Source organism: Larimichthys crocea, chromosome VII (genome assembly GCF_000972845.2).
Source record: "Larimichthys crocea isolate SSNF chromosome VII, L_crocea_2.0, whole genome shotgun sequence".
Lineage (NCBI taxonomy): Eukaryota > Metazoa > Chordata > Actinopteri > Sciaenidae > Larimichthys > Larimichthys crocea.
This window is the reverse complement of record NC_040017.1, coordinates 21,297,434-21,312,633: the sequence shown is the minus strand read 5'-3', so window position 1 is coordinate 21,312,633 and position 15,200 is coordinate 21,297,434. Positions and strand designations below refer to the sequence as shown.

The 15,200-nt window shown below is 40.4% G+C and overlaps 1 protein-coding gene across 13 annotated transcripts in view; it reads left to right on the top strand.

Moving 5' to 3' along the window:
• The window catches only part of ncam1b (neural cell adhesion molecule 1b), a 66,990-nt gene that overhangs the window by 32,097 nt on the left and 19,693 nt on the right, over positions 1 to 15,200 (top strand). For 6 of the 13 annotated variants that reach the window (XM_019266353.2, XM_010736687.3, XM_019266352.2 and 3 more), the window contains exons 5-10: positions 35 to 172; positions 553 to 670; positions 2,419 to 2,579; positions 5,813 to 5,955; positions 7,196 to 7,219; positions 13,421 to 13,450. In XM_019266353.2, coding sequence (XP_019121898.1) covers positions 35 to 172; positions 553 to 670; positions 2,419 to 2,579; positions 5,813 to 5,955; positions 7,196 to 7,219; positions 13,421 to 13,450 — 614 coding nt within the window. The remainder of the gene's footprint in view (positions 1 to 34; positions 173 to 552; positions 671 to 2,418; positions 2,580 to 5,812; positions 5,956 to 7,195; positions 7,220 to 13,420; positions 13,451 to 15,200) is intronic. The other 7 variants (XM_010736689.3, XM_019266350.2, XM_010736691.3 and 4 more) reach the window with 3 other exon arrangements.

Here is a 15,200-nt window from a genome sequence, read left to right as displayed (position 1 = left end):
CCTGACGGTGCATTTATCTTCTGCTTCTTTTCAGTTCGCTTTAAGGTGCTGGGAAACAATCACCTCCAGATCCGTGGCATAAAGAAGACCGATGAGGGCTCGTATACCTGCGAGGGTCGCCTCATGGCCCGCGGCGAGATTGATCTGCGGGTCATCAAGGTCGTCGTGAACGGTTAGCAGCCCTCTCGCCCTCACACTTTTTTATTTCCGCTTTGCTTTTTGTTCCTGCGTGCATGTTTTTGTGCAGCAGGTGTCCCGTGACGCTTAAACAAGCTGTAAATCCTCAGAGGCGACCAGGCTCGGCATCAATGTGGAAACAGTTGCCCAGAGCAACCGCGCATCAAAGATGTTCCATGCTAATGAAGTCTGTTTCCTGCAACTTCTGAGCCTAGCAAATGAGTGTGCTTAAAATAAGTGCTCTGAATTTGTCACTGCGTCTGTCTCTGTTTTTTCCCTCCTATGTGTCTACGTGACTATTCGCCTATGGAAGTATTCGTCTACCAATTTATTTTTCTTTCCATCTGTTGCATTATTTATTTCTCTGTGTCTCAGTGCTCCCGACCATCAGGGTATGGCAGTCAGAGGTGAATGCCACAGCAGATGTCGGGCAGCCTGCCATGTTGACTTGTGCGGTTGATGGCTATCCTGAACCCATGGTGACCTGGACAAGGTAAAACTCTGCGAGCAACTGGGGAGACAAATGCTTTCAACATTTGCAGCAGCACTTGTCAGATCCCTGCACATCACACAAACAATTTAAAGTGCCTGTTATGAATCTGATGTATCTGTCAGTTTGCAGAATCACTGTCTGCAGGCTGAACTAAGCTTTAAAGCTAAAGAATTAGGATGTTATGGCATATAAACAATTTTCATATTCATCATCATTTCAGTCTAAAAATCATTTTATCACCCTTTAAATTATTCTTTTTGCACATGTGATTTATAAGAACAAGACTAGCTATGTTTACTAGGTATAATGTTTACACGTTCCCTGTCTTAACGTGTTAACATTCGCAAATTTACAAAAAAACAAAGAATTCAAATAAAATAAATAGAAAGCACCGCTGAGCCAGATGGTGGATTACTTCTGTGTATTCGGTCTTAATGTAGCGAATGTGAAAGTTGAAGGAAGATATTACAGTTCATCCTGAGGGACATGAGTGTCTGAACCTCATTTCATGGCAGTCCATCCTGTAATCATCAGACATTTTATTCTGAACTAAAAATGTCAACTTGCCGGTGGCACTCGGGTAAAAGTCAGGGATCACCAAAGTCGGTGCCATTCATCCTCTATGGCTCTTGAATATCTGCATGTAATATCATGGTAGGCCGTCTGAGAGGTGTTATAGACATGTCACACATCAACAGACAGACTGACATCGCCATCCATTCAACTTTATTGTCATAGTACAGGGTATAGATTCTGGTTATTATATCATTGAATCGGTAAAAACTGGCAGCAACGGACTAAAGGGATGTGGATAATTAGAAATAAGCTGTGTGGGTTGTATGTGTCCCAGCTCTATATGAATATCCTGTCCAGAGCTTATCAAAATAAAGGGGATGAGGTTTATTTGCTTGTTGGCCTTTAGGGCGCTTATTCTGGAATGGTATTGGCCCACTGCACAAGTTTACTGCCATCAACCTGAAAGCCAAAGTGTATGTCAGAGACTCTGAGATATTCTCCTAAATGGTTTATTCATTGCAACGGGATACTTAATCACAGAGTATCAGAGGTGCATGTAAACAGTGAAACCTGAAGACTGCGGTGTCATCAATAGCCACATTATGCTGTGCGTCTGAATACAGCCATTGATAGACTCCTGCTTTGTTAAACTGTTCCTGTTTGTCTTGTTTCCAAGACAGCAGCAGTTAGCCGTGTAGACAACTTAGATCGGGGGATGCAAACCCAGGAGCTACTCTTGGCCTTATTTTTGTGTGTGTGTGTGTGTGTGTGTGTGTCTGTTTTGTTGCCCTTGGAATATTTTTTTTATATTTGTGCAGTGAGACAGCACCTGCAACTTGTTGAGAGCTGTACTCTGAGCGAACACAGACAGAGGCCAGAGATCATTATCTCTTTTACATGGCTGCCAACGGTGACAAACAATTTAAACTCCGCCAGGACAAGATGAAAATACACAAGTCGCTTTTGTTGAAATTGATTCTTAACACCAAATGTCAAAAAGGTTCGCAGGGAAAAAAAACATCATCGCTGTCAATTTCTGAAAACATTTTATGCCTTTTAGATTTTCAGCTTTCACCTTGTTCTCTTTACCTCACTACACTTCATCACTTGACCTTATACACTTTGTTCTACGCAGCTTAGTTTCTAAAGAGCAGCAACAGTTCTTGTTTTTTTAAAAAGAAAACCTTAACACGAAACGATGAATTTGATGTGCCACGCTCTGTTTTCGGCAGGAACGATGTAGTTCTGGAGGCCGGAGAGAAGTACAGCTTTAATGAAGATGGCTCAGAAATGACTATAATGGATGTGACCAAGCTGGATGAAGGAGAGTACACCTGCATCGCCAAGAACAAGGCTGGTGAAAGCGAGCAGGAGCTCAGTCTGAGAGTGTTTGGTAAGGCAGAACGTTTCTGTATGCGTACGTACATGCATGCATCCAAACATACATGAACCAAAATGACAAATCGATTTCGATCCAAGCGTGTGGGAATGAGGTATAGGGGTGTGTAGGTGGGAGAAGAACAATAGTACGGTTATGTGTGTGTTTTGTAAGGGGATACAAGACGAGGTGTTGTTTCAGTGTGGGTAGTGGTTGTTTCATGTACGGCTGAAGCTTTAAGGATTTAGAAAACTGGCCAAGTGGGAAGAGCTCAGCTGAACTCTTTGAAATCCTTTTTCTGTTTTCCTTCACTTTTGCCCACTACTATGTTGTTGTCTTTATTGTGTCACGTCAAGATGACCAGATTTCCACTCACAATATGAGTCCATGCAGTCTTTCTATTCCAATATACAATAAATGAATTTGGTGCAGTTCATTTTCCTAAACAACTGAAATGCCAGGGCCTGGATCTTCAGAGCTCAACGGGTAAACAATTACCATAAAATTGACTGAAGAAGGCTTTCAAAGCACATTGTTTACCTCTTTAGCAAGATTTACCTCATTATCTTGAAGATTTTCTCACACTCACAAAGCTTTGCTCTCCTTACATCAATATGGGAAAAGCTGCAATCATGCGTTTCCTTCCTACTTCTGCATATGAAAGCTGTGTAAATGTGTTTTCCTGGCCGTGTTTTTTTCCCCTGACCCTGATTGGAGTTGAATATTGAGTGCCTTTTGATACCCAGACTGTTTTTATATATTTATATTTTCTTCAAATATTACAGCTCTGAACAGCCTCTGAAAATGTTTATCTATAATATTCGATAATCAAGCAACAATTAAAACGTGATGTTCAGAAAAAAAAGCCACATTCAGACTGGCTTCTCCGGGGAAATGAGGTGCATATGTGGATCATTTTTCAGCTCTAACCCAGCCCCAGTAATAATTACAGCCGCAATTATCTACTATCTTTCGGGGGAACTTAGCGGCCCCTGTGTAATTTGAATGCAGAACATCGTCTTTGCATTTTAAAGTTTTAATCACCTCAGTGTGAAATGTGAGTTTTGTCTGAAAATAAAAAATAAATGCTTGTGCTATTCTGATAGATGGACACATGCTAACACCAACATACAAAATACAGAACTATTTGGGAGCCAATATAAAAAAAAATGACTCTGTAATAGCTGTTTAATGTCCGCTGCTAGTGGTACTGGTGTCATCTCTGAGCCTGTTTTCTGCTGTTAGAAGGTCAACTATGAATCTACAAGCAATATTATGAAACATGATTATTTTGCTGAAGAAAAATTCTCATGCAAGATCTGAAATGTTTTTCTTCTTATGCTTTCTAGTGGATTTATGGATTTATCACAATAGATATCTCAGATGATAATATCCTTGGAAAGTGTACGTTGCACTGTATATCAATATGTGTTTCTGTGTCTTATGATGATTTGAGTTATGAGTCTGAGAACATCGCCTCATCGCAGTTTGTTGGCCTCATGCCTCTCCATCCACGCTCCACTGAGGAGGCATTTGACTTTTTTTTGTAGCTTCGTCCTGCAGAATGTCCACGTCTATTACACACCACATCCAATATTGTCGCCTGGAACAATGCGTTAAATTATTGAGGTACCATCCATGAGAGGCTTTAGGTATTATTTGTGAGAACACAGAAAAGCCGACGACTTCATCACTTCATTTTGTGGGTCTGTTATAGTCAATTTGATTGACAATTTGATGTGATAACACTTTTCTCTGACTGATTAACTCACTTTAAACCAGTGAGGGGGAGCCTGGACAGAAAAAAAAGGAAAAACAGAAGTCTATCCTGTGAAATAACCAATAATGTAGGAGATAACGTTGTGTTCTTGTCAACTCAGTCTGATTAGGGAGATAGATTTTCAGTCCTTGAATAGATGCTACATTGAAATTAGTAAAGCAAATTGTTTTAGCACTCAATACCTGACCTCTGAAAATGTATTCTGCATCAATATCTGTGTGAGCCGTAGAGGCAGCACGGTTTATGCAGGATTTCTCTCTCTCTCTCTCTCTCTCTCTCTCTCTCTCTCTCTCTCTCTCTCCAGCATGAACAAAACACTGATGTTTAAATTCAGCTGTCAGACAGCAGCAGAAGCTTTTTCGGAGGCTTCGTACACCTGTGAAATACTCGAAGCAGCTCTGCTCTCTTCACCTGCTGACACATAGCTTCAGTGTGAAAGTGCTGGACACTGTTCATTTGTTTCTGCCCTTTCTCTGGACCTCGCGCTCACAATGCTATATCCTGGAAAATGGTTCCAGCGTTCTAACGATAAGAAAGGAAAAGAAATCCGAAAATGGATCCCTGGCTGTTAATACAAACTGCTCCATGTTCAAATACTTCAAATTATGGTTGCTTTGTTTATTTGAAAATGAATGGTTAAGATGCCAACAAGGTTGCAACTGTGGCATTGTGCTAAAAACTAAATTATACAGACGGGTGACGGATAAAAAGGAAAAACCAACATAATAAGGAAAGTGTCTTGGTAAAGTGTTGTGTAACTGGAGGACTATTCGTCATTTGACCAACATGTTGGACCAATATCTCCCAGAGGCGTTCATGTGGTTGAAATTTGAATTTTTATACTCATACTCATATTCAAACCATTCAGTGGCCCCCTGTGCCCTGGATGCCATTTGCATTCACTGTTCCTCCACTCATTAATTCAGGTTTTTCCATTAATTCATCACCCGTCTGTATGGAGTATATTAAGCAGGTTTACATTTAGTAAATGTGTTGCTTGATCCACGTGTTCACTCTTAATGGAGTGGATTGAAAAATATGAAGGTGCAGGGTAATGCTCACCTGCAGAGTCAGCCCTTCAGTTTGCTTTCCTCTGCTCATGTCACAGTTGTGGCACCCTGCTGTGCTTTCAGGTTAGCTTAAGCGTGCTGTTCTTTCAAATGTAAACAAAAATGAAGAACCGGCTCCTTTGAGATAGGCTAAATAAATTATTACATTAATTATCTGTGGCTCAACATACGGTTATCAAACTTTGCCACTGCTGCTAGGTCTGGAAAAGCTTAAATGCTTTTCTGTTGCCATGAGAATCCCACTCACCCGTCAAGCTAGTGATCCTCATCCTCCTTTTAAACTCATCCCAAATCCACACAGAGTTGCTCTTTTACGTATTGTTCTTGTGCCACCAAACCAACTTGGCTTGTCTTGTTCTGCGAGTGCGGTCGTGATGACTCTGCCTCTGTGTTTGCAGTCAAACCTAAGATCACGTACATGGTAAACCAGAGCAGCTCGGAGATGGAGGAGCAGGTAACTCTGACTTGCGAAGCATCAGGAGATCCCACTCCCACCATCAACTGGAGCTACGGTGAACGCGTCTTCACGGAAGGAGAGCAGGTAAAAATAATAAAGAGCGTGCGTGACATAGAAGCTAAAAATCTCAGGTGCACGAGACTCTGTCTTGTAAGCGTTTTTTAAGCCTCCTGGAGTTAATGAACCACACCAGGTGCAAAGCAGACTGAAGTCCCAGATGCATACTGTACATAAATTCTAACTAATGTGCACCGGGAAAATGGCATCCGAGAATGATGCTAAAAAAGGATATTTATTTATTGTCTCCTGTAATCTATGAAAACATTAATTTCACTCAATGATTTGTGATATTTGCAAATTGATTTCTAAATTTCTAATAGACTGATATCAATGAATCTAATGCATCAGTTCCTGTATGTACTGTAAAAAATAAAATGGTACATGTACAGTTTTTATAGTGTACTCTATAATGCATTAGTGTGTGATGTAGAATTAGGGCACACTGACTAGTAACCACCGGGGAGGAAGGCAAACCTGCAGGACGCCAGCTGTCTCAAGGAGACGAATTGAATACCTTTAACCTAAATTCAGGAGGAATATCGATCATGTGCAGGTGTGGGTTCTTCATGCGCTTACGTGGGCGCAACGTCTTCAACAAGTTTTATATGCCGCTGATTATTTCTCCTAAATTAGCAGCTCCTTTGAGATGGCCCAGCGGATCTCATGTAATTAACTCAGCCCTGTAATATGGAGTACACTCAGATTTGACTCAAATTCTCCCAAATGTCAAGAAAATCTGCCTCAGAAACCCAATTATAGCATTCCTAAAAATAAGCATGCAATTTGAGGCATTGATTGAACTTTGTCTGCTTCTTATTGTACAGTGTTTGCTAGAATGAGCACTTGAGTGATCAAGTGTTTGTTTAGCGTTTTCAATCACCGTTATCATTATTCTGCTCATGCTGGTGATTGAAAGGTTTTTATATTAAAATGTTATGATTTCTAACATTTATCGATATGCTGCTACCATCTTTTAACTTTCTTTTGATGCTGCACTGGTTCAGAGCTAGTATTTTACTTATGGCCATGATCCTATGTCCACGGTAATGTCTTTTACAATATTACAAGTGCAAACCATCAAAAGGAATGAATACCTGATTGGTATTCTCGTACATCTATTGCCCACATGGCCTGGTTCTTCAAGGTCTTGATGTCTTGCTACAGTTGAGAGTTAATGAGGGGGAAAATGCTTTAGAAAGATACTGTAGCTCATGGAGGAATTCTGGAGCCAGTCCATTACATGCGCTACATTTTCTTCCTACAGGCACATCTAAACAGGATCTATCAGGTATGAAATCCGCGTGGCACAGAAATGTACTGGCGTAGTGTTGCAAAGTATGCCTCCCAGATTTGACAAAAACCCCAACTGAAATCAAGTAATCCCCTTTTTATTGAAAATTTCCCAGCTGTTTCTTGAAAACCCCAAGGAATGATCTCATCAGAGTTCATGAAATTGATTCGACTGTTGCATGCCTCCCAAATATAGCCTGCAAACTTCACTGATCTTGTGATACGAAGCGTGTAGAGCTTCCCTCATGAGATCAGATGAATATGTTGTTAATTAATGTAATAAAATGGAAATGCCATTTCTGTGTCGCTGTTGCCTGATCATTTCAAACTTTCCATCACAGCATGAGGTTGCCTGGAATCAAGCCCAGCTCAGTCTGTCTATCATCTCCATAGTTCTGTAGACTGTCTAACATTTATGTCAGTAAACTGAGAGTAAATGCTCCACTTAAAATCTGTCAAACACTCGCCCCCCTCGCAGACAAATATGTGAATCAGAGTGTTAGGAACATGCTGATCGTAGAGGTGGCCAGCGGAGATGTAGGAAGGAGAGGTTTAATGGATATTTTTCAAACTGTGAAAACTGATCTCTCTTGAAATTCATTGCAACTGAATTGATTTTCACAGCCACCTGTCAAGCCTGCAGGGCTGAGTGTATGATACTCAAAAATAGGTTCTGAGTGGAGCTTTACGTCACGTGCAAAACACACTACCGCCACATGACGCACGCCGTGATTTTTGCTTTTTCTTCGTAAACACGCGCTGACGCCGGCATTGCCCAGTAACCGTTTACACCTCCGTGCTGTTATCCAGCGTAGGTGTCCCCTGAGAAACAGCATTTTCTGCACAACAGACCTCCCAGCTGCTGTACTTCGACTCCCTGTCAGTGACAGATTATCTTCCTTTGTGGTCTTGAAGCTGTCATAATGGGTGAGGAGACTGATCGGAAAGGCTGGAGTCACTCAGACCTCTTACATCCCTCACGCCATGACATGTCATAAAAGGCTTTACCTGGCCCAGCGACATTATAGGTGTGAGGACTCACTGCTGAGTGTACGAATAGTACACACACAGACTTTTTGTTATTAACAAGAAAACTAGCAACTACAAAATCCATTACCCAACCGTTTTCTGCATCGTGTCGTCCTGCTGACAAGCTGCAGCATGGCATGTCATGCGACAGATGCCACGTGATGAACAGCTGTGTGCTGTGGTGGCAGCGTGTTTTGCACTTTAGTCTGCAGTATTCTTCGTGATCTGTGTCATCTCTGTTCACAGCTGTCGTCAAAGAAATGATTAGCAGCCTGACTTGAATGACTGTAGAGTTTAGGAAGTGCGTAGATTTCCCTTCATAGTTCTGCTTATCAGCAAAGGGAAATAATTTCCATGGCGGGGGGCTCTAATGAATGGCTGCTAATTGTTTTAATTGTCTTGTTCTGTTTGTTCGTCTGATGTCCGTCATGTCATGCTATCTGTAATCATCATAACAGCTGAATTTCATCCAGGATGGGTGTGACAAAAGAAACAACATTCGTTTGGGGTGGACATGGTGAATTGAAGAAAACACATACAGCTGTTAATACACTGTTCAAAACGTTAAAAGGAAGTCAAGCGCAGGGCGTTCTCACTGATGTACTGATGTGAGATCTTTGTATTGGTCAGAACCAGTACAGATCTGCACTGTGCCATTTTACATGTGTAGTGAGGATGAATAGACAGAATTTAATTAGCAGTGTATTTGAATGTGTCGTTTGGCTCCCTAGTTGATCAGCTGCCTTCATTTCTTGTTTGAATAGTACTGTGCATCGAGTACACACACTGTTTTCATGCAGAACCCTGTGATCATAAAAAAAGATTTTATTCTCATACAGTCATTTATCACACAGCAGTTCTGTTTTCGTTCAAGAGAAGAGCGTTGTTATCATTAATCAAAGTTTTTCTCCTCTTTTCCTTTTTGTTGATTCTGCTCAATGAATAAAACAGTAAAACGAGTCGTGAATGGCTAGCACAGATCGTCTCTGTTCAACACTTAGTCCAAATATCATAAGACAGATACCAGCTTGGAAGCTGAGCATCAGGAAGCATTTGCACACGTTTATATTATTTTGGTTTGCTTCCATCTTCAAAGTTACAGAGATAGAGCAACCCTGAAACAAACATCTGTTTAGAATTTATTAAAGGTGCCCTGTGGAGTATAAATACAGATTTCTGTTTACATTCACCGTCACTCACTGAAACGCATTGTGACTTGAGGTGTAACAGATGTTTTACGTGTATTTCCCCTCCTCATATTCGCAAAAGCCTATTTTTCCTCAAAGTTTCATACCTGCAGTTGTTTACACCCATGTTTACTTGCTTGCGGTCTTCTTCTTCCCTGCAGTTGCTGCTGCATCCAACTATTGGCTGGAATGTGTATGATCACATCTCCCACCCACAGGCCCGTGTGCATGTGACGACCCACATGTGAAAATATTGTGTCAAAAACTCCACAGGATACCTTTTTAAGCTAAAATTTTACACCTTCTGTACTTTATTAACCCTGTCAGTAAGTTCCTGTCACATATGTAAATTAAAAGAATAGCTATCTTATGGTTTTTATTATGTACATAATGCTTATGATACAGCAGATGGAGGAGACAGCCTCGGCCTTTTGTACGGGATGTCAGGACTGTTTGAGCAGAAAGATGAGGATTAGAGAAAACTTTGAGTTGCTGCGTTTTGATCATGTAAGAAAGCATGACGGTCTATGTTAGAGTTGATATTCTGTGACAGATTAGTCAGACTGTCTGCATTGTCTGTTTCATGCTCAAGGAAATCCTGTCTGGCTTTTTTTTTTTTACTGTGGTCTTGGGTGTTAAAAGGGTAACGCGGGGAGAAACAAATTCATTCTGAATAACCTCCTACACATAATCTTCAGTGTCTGCAGACAGAGGCATTGTCTGCTTGCTGAGGAAATGGGTGCACAATGTGAGGATTGAGGGAGATTACTGTATCGTAGAATACAAACGCGGTTGTATGTTAACAAACGGTTGGTGTCTCGTCTGTGTATGCCTGCTGAGAGTTATGATTCAAATTTAAATTGGTCTTTATCTGGGGATAGTTGTAGTTTTGTTTATACGGCTATTAAAGTTAAGTGTTTATATATTTATGTAGAAACTTTCATCAACTTTACGTGTGGTATTCAGTCGTTTCAGGTCCTTTGAATGCATTCGCAGCGAGTCACTCCAGATAAGTGCGTCTCTTTTAATAACTGAAAATGTAAATTAAGTATTTATCCATGCTTTGTACATTATCTACATAATGAATGTTTTGCTTATTTGAATACATATTAAACATTCTGCCTGATGCACAGAGTTTCCATGCTGCAATTATCTTGGACTGTTTTGAACTATACAGACGGAAGTTGTAACGAAAGAGTACTAATTATAAAACTTAAAAGCAAATTAAAGTTTATAGTTGATTGGATGATGGGATTCTATGCCTGTAATCAAGGAAATTCAAGTTTCAGGATTAAAAATCTGCTTTTGGGGGCCTACTCTAACATCCACATCACCAATTACAATTTGTAAAATTCCTGATTGTTTTATAAATAATAACACGCTTGAAGAAAATGTCTGATTAATGCTGTGTGGCAGCAGTTTGGACAGGGCACATGAAACAGAGGCAGGCTTTAATTGAGAGCGAGCATTGTGTTCTCCAAACACAAAAGGCTGCTCATTTACAACAGCATGCCTGCTAGCTCAGTACTGGGGTGATGTAAAGGTTCCTTCACTAAAACGCGAGTCAGTTGTCTGTGATGTGCTGGCGGAGGTTCTGAGGCTCAGCAGTTAATGACACAGGACGATGACAGTATGCATAATCATCACTTTAAGTCAGGCGTCACCACTGAATGAAACACTGCCAGGCTTCTGTACATTTATGTGTTTAGTGTATTTGTTTCAGTACGTCTCCTCTCCCTCTCTTGCTGCGTTGCCCTCTCCACGCTGACATTACAATTCATGTCAGAAGAAAAGAGCAAGGATAATTCTCTGTGGAAGGGAATAACAATGGGCTGGAAAAATGAGAAGTCCCAAAGGGAACCGGCACCACATTGTTCTGCGCAGTCGCTCAGGGAAGTGATTGTGCGCTTTGGCGTCTCCCGTTTTGCACGCTCGCATCTGCCGTTGTTCGCCGTCTCAAGATATGACAGCGATACTTGTCAGCTCACTTAATGTGAAAGCAGCTCTGAAGATGAGTGTGTGGATGACGTGGTGATGTTCCAGGCTATTAGGTTGCCTGTTTTAATTGGGCTACCGCTCTTTCTTAGCACTGTGGTGACACACGGCCGACTGCTGTTTGCAATGACGTACGGTGCACAGTGTGTTTCTACTGGGAGGATTCACAAAGCTCTTACGAACATAGTGACATTACAGTAAAGCTTTGCACATGATATGACACCATAAGTGTTTGATTGTCTCCTCTTTGTGCCTGTTGTAGTAAACGGTGAATCAGGCTGCTTGAATTCGAGGACACCATATGTTCTTTGTGTTACTCACCGAGCTACCTGCATTTATTAGAAGAGGCGATTTCAGATGTGAATTCACTGATGGTTTGTTTCACTGTTTGGCCCTTCAATTATTCCAGCAGATTGCATTCATTTACTTGACATTTTCTTGCTGCCGCACCTGATGAAATAGCTGTTTATCATTTTGCCTGTTACGCTTCAGCACTTCTTCACTATGTGGGTCATCTCATCATCCCGTTGTCATGCTTAACATTTTCCTCCTTCAGCGTCATGAAATCCATAGAGCATGCTCTCCAAAAAAAAAAAAAAAAAGAAGCTTTTTTGTCTCCTGTCGAGTTGGGCTTTTTCAGTTCCGTTCTGATTTAACTTGACATGTTTTCTATTACAGTTCAAAGTATTTGTTTGTTATGCAGAGGTTTGATTTATCTGTCCTGCTGTTAAATAATTCTGTGTTCAGTAGAGGAAGTATATAAACAACATTATCATGAGAATCACTTGATAGATTTTTATTTGCCCAGGAACAAAATGAGTCGAGCGTTCTTTTAGTGTTATGCTGGTGGCATACTAAAATACCATTTGCTATAGTTTCATAAAGACAAGGCAGTATGTGCAACTATTGTAAATTCACTAATTAGACATGAGAACTGAAGTGTGATGCCTCGATAGGAGAGTTTGTTCTCGACATGATGATAACAATACAGTCCAGGTTAATCTTTAGTCCATTCTTTAAAACACAGTAAGGAATATTTTTAAAGCTAAGGTGTCTGTAGATTTATAAATAACCTCTGACAGGAAGAGGTGCTTTCATTTCTTTTATTTGTCAAAGAATGAAACTTGAAGTTCTGAATTTATGCAGGTCACATTTCTGTCTATTCCATCCTTGAAATACAATCAAAGCATAACAATGGGGGGAAAAACACTCAATTTGAAACTCTGGTATAAGTACTAGTTAACATTCAGAGTAGAACATCTGTCTTGCAAAATGACTCAACATAATGCAGGACACCTGTAGACAAAGATTTGTTTGATTTCACACGGGGCGCAGGAAAGGGCTGTGGCGAAATTGTTTCTTTTATACCCCTCATTGCTTATTGAGCAACACAGCGAGTGTTGTTCAGCGACTTGATGACTTGGGTGCTTACTGTTGTCTCTTGATGTCAGACAGACAAAGTAAGCACTAGAGTAAATTCAGCTTTATTGGGTTTTATATTCTCATTATTGCTTTAAGTCTCAAAAATGGATTGTGAGTCGATAATTGCTGTTCCACTTTAGCCAACAGGCCGACATATCTTTTTGTGTTGCACTGTAATGGAGTCACCTCTTCCCGATAAACCAATAACCTTCTTATCTGTAGGCATTTGTGCTATCATGATGCCAATAGAGTTACTTATTTTGGAGCTAGAAGCAGTGCTGTTCCAGTGTGCAGTACAGGAAAAAATAATAAAAATCCCCCAGAAATATATATATTTACATTATAGGCTTCTCCCGGAAAGGAAATCCAACACATACTTCTTATTTTATCTGCAGACTTTTAGCAAAACACAAGACGCTCAGCTCAGGGACTGTCAATGTACAGAAAATAAACCAGACACTTAATACTTGAATGCAATATGCAGCATCCCAGCTTCGCCTGGATAAGAGTTACCTTCTAAGAATTGCTCTGCCTTCTGTTTGTTGTTGTGTCTCTGTCCTCTACAGGCATCATGGACTCGACCCGAGCAGCACAAGGTATTCTAAATGCATGACTTTTCTCCTACAACCCATCCATCATTCATGTCAGGGGAGTCTAATTCAGTTGTAGATAGATGCAGATCAAAATTTGCGATCAAATAAGGGTCGGGGGAGAGTATCAACCCTGAGGTAGGTGCTGAAACCAAACAAGCCGGTGCAACTCTCTCTCTTTGTTTTTACTTGTTTGGTTTCCATATAAACTTAACATGCAGAAGCCTACTTCACTCTGTTTTTTGTTTTTTTGTTTTTATCAGATCTTTAGCCTGCAAGAAGATAAGTCAATATAAGACATTTGCATGCTCGAATATGATTTTTTTAATTGCTTGTTTTTGATCATTTATAGATTTTATGATAATTCAGTTCCAAGCTGTTTTTCTTTTTTTTTTTTTTTCAACCTGTTTTCTCTCAAACTTATTTTCTTAAGTTAAAACACTCCCACCCACGTCTCCACACCTCACGCAGCCAAGTCTTGCTTATAACTTCGAATGTATTTTTGACATACCGCATGTATAGTCTTAATTTATTGGACGGGAGATGAATGAATATGTATGAGAACATGAAAGATGCCTTTGTGCAACAGCCCCGAGTATCAGAGCCAGGGAGTGTTTCTGAAAGAAAGTGAAAATTGGCAAAGGAAAGAGCTGCCCACATAAGCTTTCCTTCAACTTTCTGCACTATGGAATATGTGTTTTACATATGTGAGAAAAATTGGTGAGAAATATCCGTTTGTCATCTTCAATATAAGTGCTGAGTGCACCATATTACAGGACCGAGCTCGTACAGATTCTTCTCCTTGGTTTCCAAATGAACAGAAAATTGCGCTCTCAAAAAGCAAATCATCGACGATCTGCACATCACCGCTTCAGTTGCAAGACCAGTTAGGGTTGCCATTACTATTTATACTATATTTTTGCCATCTAACAGGAAATAAATCCATATTTTTAGACCATTCGGTTCCCCAAATAGACTTTCTTTCTTCTTTTTAAACAGCAGGGGAGCTCTGCACATCGAGCAGATTTGGTCTTTTCCTTTGACTCCTCCCTGTGATATGTTTAACATTTACAGTTTCCCACCATCAATCAATATTGACATGCATTTGTTAGTAACACCTGTGTTACAAAGTGTTTAGAATAAGAAGAACTTAGACATAGCTCACAACAGGAGGTGAGGAAGAACTTTTCTCATCAAGCACATGATGACAGTAATTACTAGGTTTGTGTTAAACTGATTTACATATAGCGGCGCTTACATTTTTGTGCATCAGCAGTATTAAGCGTATGAAATCTAAGCTGCTCAGTTTTTCATGAAGGATGAAGATAATCTAAAAAAGTCTCTAAAACCAGAACATGTTTTAGTTAACTGTCTCTCAAGTTATATCTATAGGAGCGTATTCGTAGCACATCTGCGGTTTCAAGTTGTGAGTGCATCGCTTTATATTAATGGATCGGGGCAATAATAATTTTCGCTTTCAGGCTTAATGATATTGTTTTTAACGTCTACCTGCACTCTGAATTGATCAGTGTGTCTCAGCAAGCTATCCCATTACAAACCGCACAGAGGAGGAGGAGTATAAGCATGCTGAGCATGTTTGTTGCAAATGCGTAGGCAGCTGAGTGTTCATTTGAGAAGGCGGCGGAAGGGAAAGTACATTCAGTGGGGAAGTACATTTGTATGCTGGACCAGCTGAGATTTGGTGAGACATGAGTTTAACATGTCCTCAGTGTATTCTCTTATTCTATGCTCTGAT